The sequence below is a fragment of the Salmo salar genome, chromosome 01 (assembly GCF_965601325.2).
Source record: "Salmo salar chromosome 01, fSalSal1, whole genome shotgun sequence".
NCBI lineage: Eukaryota > Metazoa > Chordata > Actinopteri > Salmoniformes > Salmonidae > Salmo > Salmo salar.
In genome coordinates, this window is record NC_138291.1 from 164,603,278 (window position 1) to 164,627,880 (window position 24,603).

At 42.1% G+C, this 24,603-nt stretch overlaps 1 protein-coding gene across 27 annotated transcripts in view; it reads left to right on the plus strand.

The window, feature by feature from the left end:
* Positions 1–24,434, plus strand: part of LOC106568736 (formin-binding protein 1) — a 115,231-nt gene extending 90,797 nt beyond the window's left edge. For 5 of the 27 annotated variants that reach the window (XM_082955801.1, XM_045692398.2, XM_082955795.1 and 2 more), the window contains exons 9-18: positions 1,433–1,636; positions 3,419–3,607; positions 8,813–8,827; positions 9,122–9,157; positions 13,127–13,236; positions 18,546–18,678; positions 18,840–18,970; positions 19,083–19,255; positions 19,447–19,605; positions 21,370–24,434. In XM_082955801.1, coding sequence (XP_082811927.1) covers positions 1,433–1,636; positions 3,419–3,607; positions 8,813–8,827; positions 9,122–9,157; positions 13,127–13,236; positions 18,546–18,678; positions 18,840–18,970; positions 19,083–19,255; positions 19,447–19,605; positions 21,370–21,377 — 1,158 coding nt within the window. In that variant the 3' untranslated portion in view covers positions 21,378–24,434. Of the gene's footprint in view, positions 1–1,432; positions 1,637–3,418; positions 3,608–8,812; positions 8,828–9,121; positions 9,158–13,126; positions 13,237–18,545; positions 18,679–18,839; positions 18,971–19,082; positions 19,256–19,446; positions 19,626–21,369 lie in introns of those variants that run through there. The other 22 variants (XM_045692422.2, XM_082955791.1, XM_082955799.1 and 19 more) reach the window with 22 other exon arrangements.
* Positions 24,435–24,603: the final 169 nt, after the last annotated feature.

Here is a 24,603-nt window from a genome sequence, read left to right on the forward strand (position 1 = left end):
TGGTACCAGTTTGGACCAGTACACTCTTTGAAAAAAAGGTGCTATCTAGAACCAAAAAGGCTGTCCCAATAGGAGAACCGTTTGAAGAACCCGTTTTGGTTCCAGGTAGAACCGTTTCCGCAGAGTGTTCTACATGGAACCCAAAATAGTTCTACCTGGTACCGAAAAGGGTTCTACCTAAAACCAAAAAGAGTTCTCCTATGGGGACAGCCGCAGAACCCCTTTGGAAACCTTTTTTCTAAGAGTGGCTGGTCCTAACTCAACACAATACTACACAGATATAGCAAAATAAGAATATAATATGTTTCTGTACACTTCTATATTAATGTGGATGCTACCATGATTACAGATAATCATGAATTAATTGTGAATAATGAGGTAAACATTTCCAGAGGCACAAAGATCATACCCCTCAGACATGCTAACCTCTCACCATTACCAGTAACAAGAGGTTAGCATGTCTTGTTGGGTATGATATTTATGCATCTGGAACTTTCTCACTCATCATTATTCATTATTCATTCATGAATAACCTCAAATAAGAGGTAACATTCTGTACTGTCGCCTCATATTAAACATTTAATCTCAAATAAAAAAGGCTGGAGTATAGTGCCAAATTAAAAGTTTTCGCTTGTGTGAGTGTTGCGTGAAGTGTCACACTACATTGTGGAAGGAGGGAGCAGCTAGTCTGGATCTGGCCACTTCACTGTCTGCACACACAAGGTTAACTATCAGTTCCCCACTTCACCAGAAAACATACACACGCTTTACAGTATTCATACACACACACACACACACACGAGTCATTTATATGTGACTCATTGAGTCAAAAAAAACATCGGATTTTTCAAGCATTCAATCCAGTATGCCAAGATGGCGGACACTATCTTAGTGCTAGCTATAGAAAATCATCAGCCTAATATATTGAGATGTCTCATGTTGGCTGCATGCCTGGTTTGACAAAGCCTATCCCTAGGGTGTCCCTAAGGGAAGGAGGGGAGATTACTAAGTTAAGGCCTGTGCTGTTCTTTTAAAAAGAGTAGGAATAATAGATTCACATGGAATGGCTCCCTTCCATATCCTCTCTACACAGAAACCTATGGCTCTATCTCTACCGCCAGCAGCAGTCAGGCAGATGACCTCTTACCTCTTCCCTCTGGCCTTATCAGTATAAAGATAGAGATACCGATACAGACCCTGTAACTCTGTAGTGAACAATGAGCGGTGTCCTAATTGTCACTTTGTATTTCTGGACTTTTACATTTAACCTGCTTTTTAGGAATTCCTGGAATAGAAATAGAGTTTTCTGGTCATATTCAAATGTTATTATGAAACTGTTGACTGCCATAAGAGATAGGAGAGACCTAACAGATCTGTCTCTCCCCTTACCATCTCTCACTCTACCATCTCTCCCCCTACCCCACCCCACCAGGACTCTAAGCAGGTAGTGGAGTCGTACAAGTCTGGGTTTGAGCCCCCAGGGGACGTAGAGTTTGAGGACTACGGGCCGGGACAGACCATAAAGAGGACTGTCTCTGAGACCAGCCTGTCCAACTCACGAGGAGAGGCCAAGGAACGTCCCGGCGGGGGCAAGAGCAAGGGCAAACTGTGGCCTTTCATTAAGAACAAGAACAAGGTAACATACACTCCCACATACTCAAAGGTACTGTTTATAGCGATACCTCACAGGGTAAAGTGTATAATTTGTGGAGTGGTTGTGACATCACTTCATTCTCCCTGTACAAGAATGGCCAATGTTTTTTGGCCACACTGTTGGCTATAACGAGGCTTAAATAATGTAACTTCAGGGGACATTGTTGTAGGTTACACTGTCAAATGTGACTTTAATGCCCTATTTTGGTTATTGTTATAGTTCTGTTCAGTTCGTTTTAATTTATCGTTGTAATTGCAATAATTCTGTCGTTACAGTACGTTAGTAGTATTGTCAGTGTGGTTGTTATTATTTGCCATCATTTTCCTGGTTACTCACTGGTCATCATCGTCACCATCATTGTCGTTGAGCCACCAACTCTCAACTTAACCACAACCCACTAATGCATCCATAACTGAGTCCCACCACCCCCTCCTTTCTCTCTCTCTCTCTCTCTCTCTCTCTCTCTCTCTCTGGTGATACACTAAAATGACAGATTAACTCACTCCTCTTCCCTCTGACTGTATGTCCTGTATCCTAATAACAGTCTCACTCCCTGATCGTGCTCTTACAATGGTGGTCTGTCTGGAATGGCCTTCTCACAGCCCCTTGCTTCTGTGTGGCTCAGCTGTCTAACATGGGGCCATTTGGGATGAGGTTTTAAGGTTGAGGTGGCACCATGATAGAGCAGAGCACTAGGGTGTGTGTGCAGGGGTGTCCTTCACTAGCTCCGTCTCCCTGAGGTTTGATCCCGAGAGAGGGAACCCCATGATGTGTGTGTTGTTTGTTTGGTGTTCATCCTGTTCATAATGTGTGTGTGTTCAAACTCAAGAGCATAAGGGACAGCTGATGACATAGTATTTGTCCTCACCTTTTGAGACGAGGCCATGCAAGTACTGTTCCCTGAGAGTGTGAGGAGAACAGAATGTCCTGGAAGGAGAGGAGACACACTCACGTACACACAGCATGGTGAAAACGTGAGACATTTGTAACAGAGCATAGCAGAGATGGGAGATCCTAGTCCATGTTGTATCCCTTTCTATAAACAGAATTCCTCTCTGAATCAAAAAAAATCCTATTGCAAACCATTTATGTACCTTTCATTTACTCCTTTGGTTTTAAAAAGATGGGTATCCTAAGCTCTTGTGTGCATGTTCACTCACTGAGTAATGTAAGCAATCTGTCAGTACAAATTGCAGATCTCTCTCTAGCTCCCAAATGGCTGGTAGCTCATTAATTGAGCATTAAAGGGTTTGGGCAGAGAGAGTTAGGTTTCTGTGATGATGACCTGAAATTCAGCTGCTGTCGCATCTCAGAGGATGTGGAGAATTTCTAGTCCAACCGCTCGCATGTGATGAGGTTTCCAGAAAATTGATATTACAAAATGGAAGCTTGCATGTGCTTCTCTGTGAAACTGTCTGCTTAAATGTGTTGCAGCAGCACCTAGCTCTAACACTATTAACGCTTCTCACTCACTCTGGTTACGTTACGACCTTCGACCTTTGTTTTACTTTGTTTGTTTGACAAGATTATACTACATTACTACATAACAGCTGGGTATGACACTGGGGTTGTTTGTGTTTGACATCTCTCTTGGTTATCTGTTTCCGTTGGGTTTTTCTCTTACCTGTTTTTAACATTATTTGGGCCCTTATGTATTTATCTCGTTTTGTGTTCCTCCCTCCTTCCTTTTTTGTCCTCTCATTTTGATTCTGCACCTTTTCCTCCTCCTCCTCCTCCTTGGTCACGGCTCCCTCTTAATGGTAGCTTATGTCCCTGTTAACGTCCCCGCACCAGCCCCCCCCCGCCCCCCCAGCCTCCAGCCCCCCCTCACCCTGTGCTGTTCCCAACGACCCCCAGTCTCCCAAGCAGAACAAGGAGCCCCTCTCCAACCGCTTCAACGAGTTCATGGCCTCCAAACCCAAAATGACCTGCCTCCGGAGCCTGAGGCGAGGGGTAAGTGTGTGTGTGTCGTGCTGTGGATGTGGTCATCTGTGTGTGAGAGAGAGTGTGGAGAGTGTGTGTGTTGCGTGTGTGCTCGCCTGTCCCCGGGCTCTGTAGCGCCGCTGTATGGCGGAGGTTCATCAGGTGGTGTTGACATTAGGCCTATATTCTTCTGTTATTAATCACTAATTGGCTATATATTATGTGTATTACATCATCATTTTCATGTTATCTCTGGAACATTGGGGAATCATCTCAACCAAAAATTAATAAAAACTGTACTGGGCCAAATCTATCTTGGACATCTGTCTATCCTCCAGCCTCCTCCATTCAGCGTTCTGCCTGTATCAGTCTCTGTGTACCGCTCTCTCTAGCATGCTTCCATAGTTCTGCTCTACCAGAACCACACAGTCTGTGTCAGTCTCTCTCCAGACATAAACTCAAACTCTCCACTTTGAACTCTAAAACTTCTTCACACACAATGACCGTGTCGTCTGAGCTCCCTCCTCATGACAGACATGAGTAGGTGTCCTGCTATATTGTAGCTCTCCTTGAAGTGTTGCCATGATGATGCAATGAAGGAAATCGCAAGTAATACATTGCTGGAAGTAGTAATGGGGAGAGTATAAGCAACTGGAAGAAGTTTTGTTCTTTAGTCAAGAATGACTTCCTCCTAAACAGCCTATCTGGGTCGAACTGAAAATCAATAACAGTATAATGTATAACGATTATGCATAAAGTCAAAAGTCAGAGTATTTTGAATATGATGTTGCGCTGTATGCTGATTGCGTCACTGAGTCTGTCGGGCCAGGCCCCGGCTTTTAGAAGTGCTATTTTAGAAGCAAGCCCCTGAGGTTCAACACACCCTCTTTATCTGCAGACAGACACGCTGCAGCTATCTGGTGTCACGCTGAGTTTCTATTCCTAAACCATGATCCCTGTCCAGGTCAGGCCACGCCCACGGCGCCCCACAAGGCTCCTCTTGACCTCAGGAACGGGCTAGGCTGCTCACGTGTTCTTTCCGGCCTCTACGAATAAAGTTTGTTTATGTTCCTATCTTTTGAAGGGCAACAGAAGGAATGGACCAGAGCCATACATTTCTCATATCTCGGCCCACAACGTATGACGTCTATAAGATCAGAGGATAAATAGTAGTAATAGTAAAACAATGTTCTCTCTGGGACCTTATCAAGGAGGAAATAATTGAAGGTCAGGAGAATGAGGAAATGGGGCGAATCTAGCAGGAAGTGAACGTCTTCAATAGAGGAAGTGGAGTAACAGTCATATTCTAAACGTGCAGGCCAGGGTAGTGGTTTTAATCTGAAGCATTGTTTTCTGTCAATGTTGCACATTTAAGTTAGTCCCTTACTTTATTCCTTTTATGTAGTACTGTATTGCGGGGAAGGGAGAATAAGAAAGTTCTGGTTTTTGTTTTGGTCGGTCAGGGTGACGTATTGAGCACCAGATTACCTATTTTTTAAGATTCATATCGCTATATCTGAATCTCTCAATCATCTTCAACCCTTTTCATATTCCATATTGATTTAGTATTTCTGTTTTTTTTGTCTGTATATTACCATTGTTAAGAATACGTTTACACTTTATTTTTGTGTTAAACTTTATTTTCAACCTTTTTTAAGAACAGTAGAGAAGTCAATTCAAAACAAGAGCTCCTTGAGAGATAAGGACACAGCTGGCACTTAAACCGATTAGCCCAAAACTGACCCTTACCTTAACCACATTTTTATGAATTCTGAAATGAAATATCGGTTTGGGCGTCAGGTGTGTCCTTATAGTCTTTTCTGCTCTGCCCAAGCTGGCACGGGCGGACATATTGCTTTAACGCCTGCTCAGGTGGACAGCACCCCAGTTTAATAGTAATCCAAAATACCTCTTAAAGAAGTATTCCATCTCTGGGTCAGGCTGGTCTAGTTATTAGTATGTATCGTAGTACAGCACTATACTGTACAGGAGCTGTTAATGAGTGAAAATATTCACATTATCAATTTAATAAAGCTCAGTACTAAGCAGAATATTAGTTATGAAATAAAAGTTTATTTCCCTTGATACAGTATCTTTGAGAGGACCAATGTCAGTTTTTGAGCATATTATAACTTTTTTTCATTGACTCGGTTATATAAAATGTGATATGAGTGTGTATTTTAATATCATGCTAGTTGTGTCTGTAGGTGGGGTTCTGGGTTCAGTCTCTGGCTGAGGGCTGCACAGCAGAGGGATGTTTCACCCAGCATGCCCCAGTGGGAGGGCCTGTTATTCCTCAGCCTTCTGGGGCCCGGCCCTCTGATCCAACTCCAGATACACACAGAGAGAGAGATGGAGGGAGTGAGAGAGAGTGTATGTGTGAGAGAGTGAGGATAACTGATGACAGCGTCATGAGAGTTAGTTAGTGTGTGTGTGTGTGAAAGACAGAAAGAAAGAGAGGGAGAGAGATGAATGATGTAAGCCTTTGAATGAGTGAGCGTGTGTGTGTGGGGGGGGAGTAGTAAACCCATTAGCTTCATTAGTAGCCCTGTGCTAATTGATGAAGCTGTTTTCTCTTTCATAACCACGGCAGCAGCCTCCTACTCGCCCTCGCTTGCTCTGTTATCACAAAGACTGGAGGACTCTGGGCATACCCACTTACGCTTTCGAGGCTAGTCAACATGTCGTAAGTGCGTATGTTGGCCGACTGTGTGTTCGTTTGCGTTAGGAAATATATGTGTGTGTCTGGGCCATGTGCGGCACAGACAGTAGTCTCATTTAATGATGATAACATTGACAGTATATATACACACACATTTATACACATTTACAGTCACACAAAAACATAGAAATAATAATACATTTTCCAGTTATCTGTTTCTTTAGTCATTTCCAGTAGTTTTGTTTCCTTCTAAATGAGGCTAGTGTCTGTGACTGCGTCAGGCTATTTCACATGGCCCTGCTGCCCTGTCATAAGACCACACTAGTCAAATGATCAGAACAAAAGAGGACCTCATTTCCTGTCTCACATCTCAGCTTGAGGCACTATTTGTCACAACAGCAGAATTGCCTTGGACTTTCTGCTGCTGCAGTGCACATTTGTTAGTGGTTAATTCTCAAAGTGTCACAAGCACTACATTTAAACTAAGGAAGTAGGATTGGAGCATGGTGGATGATGGTCACCCCAACGTTTGCTCCTATATCTTATTTTTGGGGGTGCACAACATTGGGTTTGTGGTGCTCGTTACACTTTCAGGAAGTTTAGTCTACCCAGCTCTTCTTTCAGTGTGCTGGCACCATTGCACCATAGCCTGTATGTATATAGACCATGTATGAATATGTACCTGTATATACACCTGTCTGTCTGGGATGTCTGCTAAGTCAGGATTTGACTCAATATACCCCGCAGGAATTTCACTATTTCCCTGAAGGAAATAACAAACACGAGAACCATTTGAAGTGTAGAGAAGTGTACAGAGAGGGAGAAATAGGCTGATCCCGGGCCATTCCAGGTGGATGACTTGATTACAGGACTGAAGTGAGTATAACCCTGCCTCATCCTGGCTCCTGAGTGCAGCCTGTGAGCTGTTAACTGGATTACAAGTCATTCACTGTAGCTATAGCAGCCCAGTGCGTGTTAAAGTATCTCTCTTTTATGTCGTATAAACTACGTCCTCATAATAAGTCATTACAATGATTCAGGCTGGAGTGACCCACTGTGTTAAAGTATCTCTTCTCTCTAGAACTATGGAGCTCTAATGATCTTTAATAGTGACATCACTACATGTGCAATTAAACCAAAGCAATTAACATAAACCTCTTTTCCAGCTGAAATTATTTTTCCAGTTCTCTTTTCTATCTATAATTCGCCTTAATTGTCCTTTAATTAAACAGTTATCAATCATAAGGCACGGTTTCTTTGCAAGACCCCTCCTCCTCAATTAACCATTGAAGAAAGGTGAATGCACCATTTTGTAAGTCGCTCTGGATAAGAGCGTCTGCTAAATGACTTAAATGTAAATGTAAGAAGGTGAACGAAAGTCATTATGGTTATAGTTTTATTGAACTCATTGATACAGAAGGTTACTACTGTAGGTCCCGGTATAACTTTGAATCTAGGAGCAACTTCTCCCTAGCCTGAGTGCCAGTCTGTTTATGCTCTTTTGCCAACTCAGATTGGCACAAACAGACTTAGGCTAACCTCTCCTAGGAGTGAATGTCCAGTCACTGAAACATACACACTGCCTCTGAACATGTGAACTGTCATCATGCTTAGCCGTGACACATGCTGCTATCACCCCCTGCTGTTACAATGCTGTCATTGTGGGGGCAGAAATGAGGGATGCAGGAAGGGAAGAGGAGAGGGTTGTGGAATCATCCTCTAATCTGACCTCCTGTTTCCCTGCAATGAGTGTGGGTGTCTCTGCTCATCTCTCTCCCTCTCTCTCTTCTCTCCATCTCTCCTTCTCTCAATTTGCTCGCTCTCATTTGCCATCCTGTGCAGTCTAGACTTGTGAGTTGGCTTACTTATCACCTCAATTCATTCAAAACGCTTTTCTTATTTTTTTCATTCATCCCTGAAAGCTGATGTTGAACTTGGCCAAATTAGAAAACAGTTAACCAGAGCCATACGTTATAGTAACATATGGCTCAGGAAGACATTAGAAGAGACCTGAGAATGACCAGGTATTGTCTTGGCGTGACCTATTGCTGTGGTAAATCAAACATAGTTTTCCATTGTAATCAGAACAAACTGTGGCATACCGGGCATCCGATATTCACGGATATACATAAGCATCCAAACTAACCAGCATCTGCAAAGAACCACAGACCCTTAGCACCTCTCATATCTCATCGGCCATGTTCACAAATGCTCTCATACCTGATGGATCTATGCATTTGCTGTTTGGTTTTGAAAGCGCCGGTAATCTCTTTGGTCAATACCACAGGGACATATTTGGTGTGGGTTTGATGATCAAAGCTCAGCAATATATCATACAAGGCATCCAATACTTCTACATTCCCCTTTCCAGGTTAAAACCCACCTCTTTTCATCATATTGGGAAGTGTGGCTAAGGAGCTGCTTTGTGATCAATATATCCATGTCAACGTACATGTGCATGCTATGCCAGGGGGAAACATGACCAATGCTACATGTTATTCTGCTGTTGTCTGACTTGTCTGTTCTCTTTCTCTCCTCCTGCCGTTTCCCTCTCCCCTCTTCCTCCCATGAAGCTTTCTCTCAAGTTGGTAAGCATGACCGTAACACTGTATGACCGTAACACTGCATGACCGTAACACTGCATGACCGTAGTGGCATGAACCGTATTCTGAGCGTAGCGTGCACGTCCTCCTAGCAACACAAACATGGTTGACAATTCTGTGTGACCGTTGTTTGTGTTCCGTTCCTTTCGTCCGGATTTATTTATTCATTTTGTTGTGACATGACGATGGATTTTACAGACCCTTGTTGTCTCATTTGTTTATTTTGTTGTGTGTCTCGTTTGTTGTGTCTCTCCCACTGTGCCCGTGTGCTCTGTGCAGATCACACTCAATTCCCACGTCCGGAATCTGATTGAGGTGATCAGAATTACTGTAATTGTTTTGTATGTCTGTCTGTCAGAACTGGGTTTCAAGTACTATTTGAAATCTTTTAACTTAAGCCACTTTTCTAATCCTTTCATTGCAACAGACAAGCACAGCTGAAGGATTTTGACATTTTTTCAGATAGTATTTTGAACCTAGTTCTGTCTGTCCGTCTGCTAGTTCCATTCCCTTTGATCTATCACCATAATCATTAGAATTAAAGACAGATGATTCCAATAAATAAATCATAGCTCCTTACAACAGATACATCATGATCATAGCTGATAAAGATAGAGGGTAGATAGAATCAAAGATGTTTAAAGAGATAGATGCAGCTTTTAATGAGTGGTAATTTAGCAGTGCATTCACGATGCAGGGCTCTAACGATGCTGTTGTTCAGTATTAGCTGCCAGACTCCGAGGTTCTGATGTAGAAATTAATGGCATGAAAAAAGAGCTCGACTAAAACATCCAGATAATCCTGAGCCTTCCAGGAATACCATGTATTTTCCACTGAAATGCAGAACAGATGGGAACAAAGGGAATGGGAGCTTTTGGTCTGTCAGGTAGAAACTAAACTCATCTCCAGGCTCAATTGCTACAGAGAGAGAGCTGGCTGGTGGATGAGATTAGATAGAGATGGGCTTTGAAAAAGGTTTCTATCAGGACTTATGTTCCCTGTAATGTTTTGATGAATTATCTAGACCTCTACATTTCGAGCCCTGTGAAGAATTTGGATTGATCAATTATAATCAACAGCCCTGAAATTATTGTAGATCTCCTTAGTCTATCACAATAACATAATCCATAATAATCATTAGTTAATAACTTTGTGTGTAGTAATAATTATCGAATGGTCAACTATGCATGTCAAACCCTTTGGGTAGAGATGAGAAATGATCAGGATCTGTCAACAGTGATTAAATGTAATCAAGTAGATTTGAATGGACAGTACCAGTCAAATGTTTGGACACACCTACTCATTCCGGGGTTTTTCTTTATTTGTACTATTTTTGAGATTGTAGAATAATAGTGAAGACATCAAAACTATGAAATAACACAGATGGAATCATGTAGTAACAAAAAAAGTGTTAAACAAATCAAAATATATTTTATATTTGAGATTCTTTAAAGTAGTTACCATTTGCCTTGATGACATATTTGCACACTCTTGGCATTCTCTCAACCAGCTTCATGAGGTAGTCCCCTGGAATGCATTTCAATTAACAGGTGTGCCTTCTTAAAAGTGAATTTGTAGAATTTCTTTCCTTCTTAATGGATTTGAGCAAATCAGTTGTGTTGTGACAAGCTAGGGGTGGTATACAGAAGATGGTCTTTTACCAAATAGGTAATAAGTCCATATTATGGCAAGAACAGCTCAAATAAGCAAAGAGAAATGACAGTCCATCATTACTTTAAGACATGAAGGTCTGTCAAACCGGAAAAGTTCAAGAACGTTCAAGAAAGTTTCTTCAAGTGCAGTCGCAAAAACCTTCAAGCACTATGATGAAACTGGCACTCATGAGGACCACCACAGGAAAGGAAGACCCAGAGTTACCTCTGCTGCAGAGGATAAGTTCATTAGAGTTACCAGCCTCAGAAATTGCAGCCCAAATAAATTCTACACAGAATTCAAGTAACAGGTCAACATCAACATCTCAACATCAACTGTTCAGAGGAGACTGCGTGAATCAGGCCTTCATGGTCGAATTGCTGCACAGCAATCACTACTAAAGCACACCAATAATAAGAAGAGACTTGCTTGGGCCAAGAAACACAAGCAATGGACATTAGACCGGTGTAAATCTGTCCTTTGGTCTGATGAGTCCACATTTTTTATTTTTGGTTTCAACCGCCGTGTCTTTGTGAGACGCAGAGTAGGTGAACGGATGATCTCCGCATGTGTGGTTCCCACCGTGAAGCATGTAGGAGGTGTGATGGTGCTTTGCTGGTGACACTATAGGTGATTTATTTAGAATTCAAGGCACACTTAACCAGCATGGCTACCAGAGCATTCTGCAGCGATACACCATCCAATCTGGTTTGCGCTTAGTGGGACTATCATTTGTTTTTCAACAGGACAATGACCCAACACACCTCCAGGCTGTGTAAGGGTTATTTGACCAAGAAGGAAAGTGATGGAGTGCTGCATCAGATGACCTGGCCTCAACCCAATTGAGATGGTTTGGGATGAGTTAGACTGCAGAGTGAAGGAAAAGCAGCCAACAAGTGCTCAGAATATGTGGGAACTCCTTCAAGACTGTTGGAAAATCATTCCAGGTGAAGCTGGTTGAGAGAATGCCAAGAGTGTGCAAAACTGTCATCAAGGCAAAGGGTGGCTACTTTGAAGAATCTGAAATATAAAATACATTTTGATTTGTTTAACACATTTTTGGTTACTTCATGATTCCATATGTGTTATTTCATAGTTTTGATGTCTTCACTATTATACAATCTCAAAAATAGTAAAAATAAAGAAAAAGCCTGGAATGAGTAGGTGTGTCCAAACTTTGACTGGTACTGTATATCTGAGTGTGAACTTTATATTTTACAGGTAAGTTACTGGATAAAAAGAGCACATGTATAGCATATTGTCGTGAGTGGTGTGGAGTATTTCATTTTTACCAACATCTACAGAAATCAATAGCAAGCATGTTGTTCTTTATTCTTGTGATTAACTATTTATATAAATAATACAAGTATTTTTTGGAGCATAATCAAGAGCATGTTGAATGAAACCTGTTTGTTGTGTTGCATGTTGTCTGGTTGGTAAGTGTTGCACAGCGGTGCAGCGCTATGGGATAAAGATCCAGAGCATATTGAATAAAACCTGTTTGTTGTGTTGCATGTTGTCCGGTAAGTGTTGCACATCGGTGCAGAGAGATGGGGTAAGGAAGGTCATCGCCATGGTAGCCTAGCCTGCTGCTGCGTTTCTATCGGCTTATGTACCAGTAAACTCCAGTGACCTCTGACCCCTGGCCAGTAGGACGTTGTCCTTTGGTTCTGCTATGTTACCACAGAGTATTGTCTGAGCCTTAACCGATCCAGTCCAAGCTCATGATCACACAAATACCATAATATTACTGCAAGGTAAAATCTTACATCAATAATATATGAACATGTTAGGAATGCCACAGTAAAAAAACCTTCCAGTGGGTTACTCTAAATTGACATGCATTCAACAATTATCCAGTTATTGTATTGTAATACATGCATTTTGTAAAAAAAAAACCTGACCAAGTACCACCACCAAGTGCTGTATCTCTGAACTGCAGCATATACAGTAGACAAAAGGCAGGTTGTTAATTTGGAAAGTGGAACAGGCCGAGCACAGAACAGAGAGAATGACTCACCATCATCAGAGATGATCGATATGTATTCTATCCAGGAATCTCCTTCATCAGGAAACATTATACCGTCTGCCCTCAAATGGCCCCACAGTTTCCATTTCAGAAACACTACCTCCTTTTAACAGGAGTCATCTTCTCTCTCGGCAGTTATGAAATGAACACAGAAATGTGATTTGACTGGATATGAAGTGATACAGCTTAATATCTTTTGAGGCTTGGGACTGAATAGATGAAAGGTGGTTGTAGGGCTTACCTTCACACAGATACCCCCCAACCAGAGCTCAGAGGGTTAGTGGTAGACTATAGTGCTGCAGTATCTCCTTCACCAGCTGCCATAACTCTATCAGATACACAACCCTAAATGATGGGGAATTAATTTATCCTAATGGCTTTACTGTAAGGGGGATACTGCACCTAAAGGTTCCTAGTGTTAGATAGAGAGCCTGAACATCCGAGAGGGATGTTACATGTTATTCATATTCATACATTTTACAGATAGGGTGTACAACGCTCCTGAAACTCACTTTGTCTCCAACTTGTCTTGTTCTCTCCCACTCTCTTGCTACCATTTCTCTCTCTTTCTCCCATACTCTCTCTCTCCCATTCTCTCTCAGGGCTCTGGACCGGAGGACTTCAGCCACCTGCCCCCAGAGCAGAGGAGAAAGAAGCTTCAGGCCAAGATAGACGACATAAATAAGGACATCCAGAAAGAGATGGACCAGAAGTAAGTTTGTGTCTGTGTCTTCAACATAAGCCTCAGCCATATTTGTTTGGAAATGATGTCCTACTACCTCCCTAAAAGCTCCCTCCCTTTAGTGTCAGCCCTGTTGTGGAAACAAAATATCCCCAGTAAAACTGCGGCGATGATGCAAAACGCATCATAGTGACACTTTGCTTCTTGAAAATCATTTGGATTGTCTTAACAGTGGACTAATTAAACAAATACTAAAATAGTTTTTTTGTAGATTTTTCCTTTTAAAAAAGAGTTTAAGCCTCAAGAAAGCTTCAGACCCAACCAAGGAGTTGTAAATCCCAGGGTCTCTAATTTGTTTCCGTCTGAGTGTTATTAACCAATGTGAGTCTAAGCCGGGAGAGGGGGGTACTACTAAGCTATATGGAATTGTTTAAGAAGATCATACTAGGGATCATTTTGCTATTTTGAATTTGAAAACCACTTGATGTATCCCAAAAAAATCTAAAACAATTATTTGATGAAAAAATATTTTTGGCCTTACTGCTATTAGCCCATACAAACACATTGAATAACAGATTCACGACATGGAACAACATATAGTCCCCCCAAAAAATCTAAAGGAAGTTTGTTCAAAAGTGTCTGTCCTATATCTGAGTGATTTAAGAAAGACCAGGTAACATTTGTTATTTGTATATATATATATATATATATATATATATATATATATATATATATATATATATATATATATATATATTTTTTTTTTTTTTACATGTATTTAACCCCTTATTTTTTGCCACTAAACCGTCTAAGCCCTGTGTAAACTGGGGGAGGGGGCTGGTTCTACAAATTTATCTGGAATTGTTTTAAGAAGGCCATACCAAGGATCATTTTGCTATTTGAGATAGATTTTTTGTAAATATACAAAAAATATTTAATTAGAACATCAAATCAAATGTGATTTGTCACATGCACCGAATACAACAGTTATAGACCTTACAGTGAAATGCTTACTTACAAGCTCTTAACCAACAATGCAGTTTTAAGAAAAGTAAGTGTTAAGTAAAAAAATAGTTTAGGTAATATGTGCAGTTGAAGTCAGAAGTTTACATACACCTTAGCCAAATACATTTAAACTCAGTTTTTCACAATTCCTGACATTTAATCCTAGTAAAAATTCCCTGTCTTAGGTCAGTTATGATCACCACGTTATTTTAAGAATGTGAAATGTCAGAATAACACTAGAGAGAATTATTTATTTCAGTTTTTATTTATTTCATCACATTCCGAGTGGGTCAGAAGTTTACATACACTCAATTAGTATTTGGTAGCATTGCCTTTAAATTGTTTAACTTGGGTCAAACGTTTTGGGTAGTCTTCCACAAGCTTCCCACAATAAGTTGGGTGAATTTTGGCCCATTCCTCCTGACAGCGCTGGTGTAACTGAGCCAGGTTTGTAGGCCTCCTTGCTCACACATACTTTTTAGTTCTGCCCACAAATTTTATATGGGATTGCGGTCAGGGCTTTGATGGCCACTCCAATACCTTGACTTTGTTGTCCTTAAGCCATTTTGCCACAACATTGGAAGTATGCTTGTGGTCATTGTCCATTTGGAAGACCCATTTGGGACCAAGCTTTAACTTCCTGATTGATGTCTTGAGATGTTGCTTCAATATATCCACATAATATCCCTCTCTCATGATGCCATCTATTTTGTGAAGTGCACCAGTCAGTCCCTCCTGCAGCAAAGCACCCCCACAACATGATGCTGCCACCCCCGTGCTTCATGGTTGGGATGGTGTTCTTCGGCTTGCAATCATCCCCCTTTTTCCTCCAAACATAACAATGGTCATTATGGCCAAACAGTTCTATTTTTGTTTCATCAGACCAGAGGACATTTCTCCAAAAAGTATGATCTTTGTCCCCATGTGCAGTTGCAAACCGTAGTCTGGCTTTTTTATTGCGGTTTTGGAGCAGTGGCTTCTTCCTTGCTGAGCGGCCTTTCAGGTTATGTTGATATAGGACGCGTTTTACTGTGGATATAGATACATTTGTACCCGTTTCCTCCAGCATCTTCACAAGGTCCTTTGCTGTTGTTCTGGGATTGATTTGCACTTTTCCCACCAAAGTACGTTCATCTCTAGGAGACAGAACGCGTCTTCTTCCTGAGCGGTATGACGGCTGCATGGTCCCATGGTGTTTATACTTGCGTACTATTGTTTGTACAGATGAACATGGTACCTTCAGGCGTTTGGAAATTGCTCCCAAGGATGAACCAGACTTGTGGAGGTCAACAATTTTTTTCTGAGGTCTTGGCTGATTTCTTTTGATTTTCCCATGATGTCAAGCAAAGAGGCACTGAGTTTGAAGGTAGGCCTTGAAATACATCCACAGGTACACCTCCAATTGACTCAAATGATGTCAATTAGCCTATCAGAAGCTTCTGAAGCCATGACATAATTTTCTGGAATTTTCCAAGCTGTTTAAAGGCACAGTCAACTTAGTGTATGTAAACTTCTGACCCACTGGAATTGTGATACAGTGAATTATAAGTGAAATAATCTGTCTGTAAACAATTGTTGGAAAAATTACATGTGTCATGCACAAAGTGTATGTCCTAACCGACTTGCCAAAACTATAGTTTGTTAACAAGAAATTTGTGGAGTGGTTGAAAAACGAGTTTTAATGAATCCAACCTAAGTATATGTAAACTTCCGACTTCAACTGTATTTAACCCCTTATTTTTGTCACTCCATATATACTTCCATACATTTTAACCTTCAGACGAGTCTTATGAGGCCTGTGGGTGTTCTGGAGCAAAACAACTGACATGTACATGTTTGTTAGTCTCACCTTTACATATTAGTGTGTAGCCCAAACTGTTCGGACGCTACAGACAGAAGTTGGCAGATCGGCTGTACCAACTTCAGATGAGTCCCAAGACGGAGAACACCATCTTGTTCGGGAGAGTCTCATCTTTCCATAGAGGGGTCATAATAGTTTAGGCCAAATCGTTCGGCTGCTACAGACAATTCTGTGAGAAGACCGATTTTCAGGATGTCTCATGGTCTGACAAACACCGCTCTAGCTCTGTCACCTTTCACCGCAGATGCGGAAGTGTTACATAAGAGAATTCGATGGATTGAGATGCATCCAATGCAGTGGCGATTTTAGCATGTACATCTTGGTGGGGCAAAATAAATATTAAAATAAATAAAAAACAAGTTTGACGCATGCCAGCAAAGCCACTACACAACACTAAACAATACATTAATTGCACTATAGCGGTGACAAACGATGCCCACAAACTGTTAGGGCCTACATAAAGCTGTCCCAACAGCAGAGTCCCAACAGCAGTCCCAACTTACCACTGCTACACCTGGCTATCAGCAGAGCCTCGTCTGGCAGCGAAACAGTTCATTCAGCCTCATTTACTGCCTTTTAAAAAAACATAGCTGATACGGCTGACTTGCTTAAACAAATGTGGTTGCCCACTGACAATTGAGATGTACAAACTATGACATAAGGGGACGACGAGCGCATAAGAGGCAATCCATAATTTAGATTAAGACAATGAGTGCACTAGGACGGACGTAGTCAATATAACTATTTGTTCAGCACTTTTGAAATGCACGGCGATAGAATTCAGAACATGGGCCGTTATTATATTATTCTCCCTGTACACCAAGTTAAAACTGTAGGATAAATAAAGGGAGCATATAAGCAGACAATGAAAGCTCTTACAATATTAAACAGGCTATAGGCCTAATCTGCACCACCAAGTCAGAACAGTAGGCTAAGTTGTGCTGTGAAAAGGGAGCAAATTATTAGGGTGAGGCACATGGGCTACTAACAGCTTACTACACAACATACACTTAGTATTACTTTCTTAGCTACAGTAAACATTTGCATATTACATAATTTATGCAACAGCATACAATACATTTTTGGACTCACCTTGTGCTGTGCTCACTTGAACAGGAAGGTGGCGCGGCAGTCCTTCTTGTGGGCTCTAGAAAGAGGCCTGAAATCCAGACATGGAATTCAGAGTTGGATGACCTTTCAAAATGATTTTCCGTATTTTCCCAGTTGGAGCTAGTTTTATCCGAGTTCCCAGTTGTCTTGAACTCACTGAAGTCTGTGCTTTCCCAGATCCGAGTTTCCAGTTGTTTTGAACGAGGCAGAAATCATGCTGGATTGACAGCATGGCCCATGTATTCAAAACTTTCTGGCCCATGGCGTTACCCCCTTTTTCGTGATATCCATTTGGTAGTTACGATCTTGTCTCATCGCTGCAATTCCCCTACAAACTCGGCAAAGGTCGAGAGCCCGCACTGCTTCTTGACACACTGCTCACTTAACCTGGAAGCCAGCCGCACCATCTCAATGTGTCAGAGGAAACACTGTCGATCTGACGCCCGAAGTCGACCGAGCGGCCCGCCACAAGGAGTCGCTAGAGCACGATGAGACAAGGACATCACGGCCGGCCAAACCCTCCCCAAACCCGGACAACGTTGGGCCAATTGTGCGCCATCCCATGGGTCTCCCGGTCACGGCAGGCTGTGACACAGCCTGGGATCGAACCCCGGGCTGTAGTGGCGCCTTATCACTCATCGTTGAATGTGCGATTTCCAATTTATGTAATGATTATGTCCAATGGCCAATGAGCACCGATATGTTTTATCTATAATTTCTCTTCATATGACAAGGATTGAAAAGGATTTGCCAGTAGATTGTCGACTTGATGCATGATGATGACTGCTTGTCTAGATTGCTAGCTAAGATTTTGAAAGTATGAGGTTGACATCAATCCAATCAAAGCTATGGTAGATATAATGTGATTTGACATTTTATCTGTGGCCAATGACCTTGAGCCTTCTTGGATGGGCACTTCTAATGTAACTCTATGGCAGCACCCAAGGGACTCCATGAGTGAAATAACACTGAGCCAATCACAGCGCAACTAGAGAACATTACCAACCCCTACGTTACGTATTTTCCGCTGGCTGCCCCACCACCACAGAAAGCACTGAGCTAGGCTGAAACACCTGCATGCGACTTCATTAACTCAATAATGGATTTATTTTTATATTGTTTGCAAACTGATATGTGACACATATTAATGCCAGAATAACATGCAAAACAGAAAGAGAAAAACATTTCTAAACAGGTGGGGCTCTTCTCTGAATGACACGTCGCCACTGATCCAATGCAAAAAATGATATCTCTAGCTTAAACTGACAGATTTGTATGGGGATTTTGTTATTATGCCAATTAGATTTCTGCGGGGGAACGATTGACATTAGTTAATATCTCTTCCTCTGTGTCCATCCATCAGAGATGCCCTAACTAAGATGAAGGGTGTGTATGAGAAGAATCCCCAGATGGGAGACCCTGCCAGTGTGGACCCCCGGCTAGTAGAGATGTCAATGAACATCGAGAAACTGCAGTCCGAGGTCCAGAAATTCGAGGTGAGTCATCATAAACCCTTTTGACCTATCCCAGACATTAATTTATTTCTAGATGCTGGACGGACTGTGAGTGTTGCTAGTATAGCTCTGGAATGAACCACACTAGCAGATTCCATCTGACATCCCTAACGTACGTGCGTGTGTCTGACTGTCCCTACCAGGGATGGCTGGCGGAGGTGGAGGGGAGGTTACCGTCAAGGAGTGACCCTCCCAGGAGACAGAGTGGTCTGTACGAGTCACAGCACAGCAACAGCACCATGGTCGACAACAACTGTGCACAGGACAGAGAGAGGTACAGTACACACAACACACACTCCATTAATCAACACAGCTTTCTAGTTTGTTACAGTATGTGTTTTGAGATTGCTATAGTTACTGTGTGTGTGTGTGTGTTGGTCCTTGAGCAGCCCGGATGGCAGTTACACAGAGGAGCAGAGTTCAGAGACTCAGGTCAAGGTGGCTATAGCAAACACTCCAGAGTTTGATGATGAGTTTGACGATGGGGATGAGGAGACACTGCCCACCATCGGCACCTGTAAAGCCGTCTACTCATTTGAAGGTAATACACCTTTAACAGGTAATACACCAATCAGAGACAACAACACGGGTAATGTGGGCTGGCACATCTATTTGACTATTTGAGAGAAACGCAACAATAATACTTTTCCACCTTGTTTTTTTTACACTGTCTCTCTCCCTCCTCCTTGTCACTCTTCCTCCCCCTCTCCCTCCCTCCCTCCTTCCTTTCCTCCTCCCTCTCTCCCTCAGGTCATAATGAGGGGACTATCTCAGTGACAGAAGGAGAGCTGCTGTTTGTAATAGAGCAGGATAAAGGTGACGGCTGGACGAGGGTCCGCAGGAATGAAGAGGAAGAAGGCTACGTACCCACGTCCTACGTCGAGGTCTTTTTGGAAACGAACGCCAAAGGTGCTATGACATACATTTAACTGAAGGGGTTTTCTTTTGGGATGGGACGAGAGAAGGATTTGGTGAGAGAAGATGGGAGGAGTAAGGGTGATGGTTGGTTAGACCAGAGTAGACTCCTCCCACTCTCTCCCTCTCTGAAAGATGGACCAATCAGAATTTCCATCTGGCTCTGTCAGGGTTTCCACCCAGGTCAGTTTTGCATTTTAACCTAGAAAGGTGAAGGTTAGGGTTGGGGAAGCTAATCCTAGATCTGTATCTGGGGGAGTGTTGTTTTCCCACTGATTCTGAGAGAATCCTCTCCCCGTTTGCTTTAGTGCCACTGAGTGGCCAGCCGGGAGCACTGTCATTACCTCTCCAGTCAACTCAATGGGAATCAGGCCAGTTTTAATTATGATTTCAATGAGTGCTGCTGTCTTTTTGTTCTTGATATGCATAGGGTCATATTTCCCAACTTTTTGAATCTGCTGCCATTTCTTTCTCCCTAGACATGTAATCAACTGACCTCAAAGTTATATTTTATCATAGCCAATGGCCTCAAAGATAGACTAGTTGAGGTCAGGATGAAAACAAAATGGCAAATGTAAGTTTGTGTATCTGTGTTTGACGGTCTGTATCATCTTCCCACACAGAGGTGATATTTGAAGAGAACTAATATAGGCTCTCAAATAAACTTTTTTGGGGGGTTAAAACCACAGGATAGTTTTTAAAGAGCATGTGGGGGAAAAATCAACACCAGCTGCTTGCTGTCCCCAGTAGTAAAGCATGCTAGATTGTACAATGTAGAAATATGCTAATGAGAAGTTACTGATTCTGCTATACATAATGACTACATGCTGTACCTAATTCATGACAAATATATTGTTTTGAATAACATCCCCTCTCCCTTAGATTGTCCCACTCCTGTACAGTCAAGATGCACCAATCACATACTTAAAGGTCCAAGAAAGAGGCTACTTTATTTATATATATTTTAGTTTTGGACTATTCTGGGCCTTTCTTTTCATACAGGAATACAGGATTGAGAATGGGCTGTACCACCATTTTCCCTCTCTCGGTGAGAACATTGTGAGAACGGACTGTTGTGGGGCTGATTGGAACGTTGGTGCTTGGTTGGTTGCCAGCTCATGCATGGGTTTTGAGTAGCACCCTTGTGCAGATGAGTCGATTTGAGAAGCATCTGTGCTAAAGTATGGTGTTGACAAACTGTTTTATGCCTCTAAAATATCCAGGCATTTATCTTTTGAAGATTACTGAATTGTGCAATCATAGGCCCAAAAGGTCTCTTGGAAGAGATTCCAACTTTGTCAAATCTCAAAAAGCTCAACGAATATGCCTTCACAACCCTGTCTCCTCAAGCAGTAAAGTAATCCCATTTCTGTCAGTGCTAACACAACCATTCTTCCCCCAAACCAGGGTCCAAATGAAATGTGAGGCATGTTAAATTTGTAGTCATTTTATGTTTTACATAACATGTTTTGGTGCATGTTTGAGATTGTTAGAAGCTTAAGTGTCTCTTGGTTTTTGGAAATGATAAATTCACACGCAAAGCTGACATTTAGAAATAGTAGCAAAAGATTCCATTTTTAAGGTACAGCAACTGATATTAAAGCCAGAGAGAAGGAGCTTCTTGGGTTCTCTGGATTAGATAGTTATCTGACTACAGAACAATATTATTTCCTTCAGAAGACGAATGCAAAGAATAGTGAACTACATTATCTTTCCGAGATTCTCGTGTTATTTATACATTTTTTTTTCAAATTGCAGATTCCTAAAAGTGTGTGAGCTGGCTCAGGAATGGCAGGGCAAGCAGCCTCAGCGACAGTGCGACCACGTTCATGTTCCTATACGGTCAGAAAGTCAGAGAGAGCGACATGACCGAGGAAAAGACAGGAGACCTATGATGCATCTCAATTTCTAACCTGATACATTTGTAGAGTTCTCTCCTTCTGCAACGGTCTCTGACCAGAAGCAACAATAAGAGAAAAACAAACCAAATTGAGCGCTCGTAAATCTTTTATTTTTGAATAGGTTATTACCCATTTATCATTTTGCTTCTTTTGTCTCTGCAAAGCTTTGCTTCTCAATGTACTAACTCAGCTTCCGCTATGCGGCGTTACCATGGACGCTGTTGGCTCTCTCACCTCGAATGCCCCCCCCCCCCCGAGTCCCAACCCATTTCCCTGCCGCTCCTCCCTAACCCCCCTCCTAAAGCACGGCAGGGTGTGGTCAGACAGGGCCGGGACCAGCTCCGAAGCAACCCAATCTGCCCCCAACTACACCCTGCACACACCAGCCCACCAGACAGGAAGCCAAACCATGTCCCTCTCCAGTCCACACTCCCATCCAAATCAATCAGGTGGATGCAGTTGCAGAATCTCTCACTCATTGACTGAGAGCCATCATCGCAGAAGGAACAGTCCAGATCCAGCGTCACATGGCGTTTCCATGGAAACAACACATTTATTCCACTCTCTGACTCCATATTTTGCAGGTTTCAAACAGATTGAAAAACAGAACATGGGCTGATTCGTCATCTGTATGACTGAAGTTCATTTATAGTGTGTGTACGCGTGTGGGTGCCTGTCAGTATCATGTACATCCCCCATACACACTCCATCCATGACTGAGAAAGGGACAGGACTGGGAGTTCCAGGAACGAGAGGGGTTGGAGACAGGTTCACATTACTTCACTCACCTGCACTCTCTCTCCTTACCATACCATCATGTGTTGTTACTGGCATCCCGTCTGCTCCTCTCTGGCCACACCCCTCCCCTCCACAGACCCCTCCCCTACAAGTGTCAGCTGCTGGTCATTGACTGCGTTGAGCGCCATGTCACCGCATAGGGTGGGGCATCTCTCCGGTGGTGCATGCGGTGTGCATGCTTGCCCTGTCTCCTCCTTGGCTCGCCCCCTCCCGCTTGGCTCAGGGGGCTGGCTTATGCTCGTCGCCTGGCCTTTTTTGTTTCAGTTAACCCCCACGGCCTGTTACACTTATCCATTTGTCACCTTTTGGGTTCTGTGCCTGTGGATCATCTACTAGCTGTTGCTGTTTGACTGTTCGTCGTCTCTGAAAGCATGTTCACCTACCTGTGTTTTTAACAGTGAGTGTGTGCTCTCCCTCACAGTAACTCCTCCAGCTCAAATCTCATTACCGGAAGAGAAGAAAATGTGGGATTCCAAAACGTCTGTTTCTGAATGATATCATGCACAGTAAAACATTGAATTTGTCATACTGTATGTATGTAATGTTGTTGGCTGACATTGTACGCGTTTGAAAAGTGTGTTGAAGGCAAGCGGTCGTTAGCGTCCACTAGCCTCATCCTGTGGATACATGCTGCGGTGTTTCACGTCTCCACTGTATATCCAGACAGTGTCCCCTGGAAGAGAACTTGAAGATTATTTAAAATTCTCATGTAGTTTGCTTGGGCCACTTACTACTGCGTGTGGAAGTATTGTATACTGTGATCCACACACCTTTCCCACAATGTTGTGACTGAATATGAGACAAGACAAACTTCCTATTGGGCCTTAACTGGGTTGATCCTAGCTACCACTTAATCTAAAAACAAGTTCAAGTTTTGTCACATGCACAAGTACAGTGAAATGCTTAACTTGCATGCTCTACCCAACAGTGCAGTAAGATGCCATTCTATTATCTATGGTATGTTGACTAGGTCGAGACATCTCGTTTTTTTTATAAAGGTGGTGAAGGTAGATTACTCTCAATGTCTACAGAGATGATGTCCACTGTTTCCCTTTCTTGAACGCATATAAACATTTTAATTTTGTAATTATTTTTTAACAATGTTTGGTCAAAGAGATTGCTTTTTAATTTGTAGCTAGTTTCTAGCTGGAAAACTGTTGTACCTGAATTACAAACCACTTGGTGATGAAACCAGTTGTTTGATCTGCCTGAAGTCACTGTAGATAAAGTAATGAAAAACATTGTTTTGTGTAATGAAGCAATTAGTGATATTATTAGCCTCAGGTATGTCCCAAATGGTTCCCTATATAGTGCACTACTTTTGATCAGGCTCTGGTCAAAAGATTTGAACTATGTAGGGAATAGGGTGCCATTTGGGACTGAGCCTTAAGTGTTTTGGGGAAAAAATTATTCCAGTATTATTACTCAAGCAACATTTCAAGGAGCAGCAACTGAAATTGTATCAATGCAAACCATGTATATTATCAGCAGAACCACAATTGAACAGTGATCCATCACCATGTGGAGTCCCAGTTACTTGACATAATATAAAAAGACAAGCTGCGCAAATCTGCATGTTCTGTGGCCGAGAACCAGGTCAGATCAAAGTTTCACTTTGCTAATCCCACCCGTCCAGCTCTTATTTTCACTAGTGTAGATATTGACTTGGCAGTTGTTTTGTTTGTGAGAAGTGAAAAGGCAAAACTGATTTTCATGCAGACCATTAGAAGGTGCATCTCTGCTGTGCTGACTGACAGACATAGCCAGTATAGAGAAAAATCTGCCTAACTCTCGACTGAGACCAACCCAGACCTCCAGCCAGGCCCCAATGCACCTGTACAAAAGAAAATGGCTTGTTGAAATTAGAGAGAATATATATAAATAAATATGGATTAAACTAAGACAAAAAAGGAAATAAATATATTTTTAAGGTTAACTATTAAAGGCCTTACTTTGTTTTCTGTGCTTTGCTAAGACTTTTTTTGTTCTTTTTTTGTTGTAAAGTCTGCCAAATGGTGTGCTTAGCACTTTTGTTTGTGTTCCAGTTGGTATATGCTTATGTTTTAGAGCACTGAATACTTTGTATTGTGTTAACTGTGCCAATTAAATACATGTCGAAAATAACTGACTTTTTTTCTTGTGTGAGTGGTCTGAGTTAGGCTTACACTGGAACATACAAAACACCTGCTCTTTCCATAACAGACTGACCATGTGAAAGCTATGATCCCTTACGGCTGTCACTTGTTAAATCCACTTCAATCAGTGTAGATGAAGGGAGGAGACAGGTTAAATA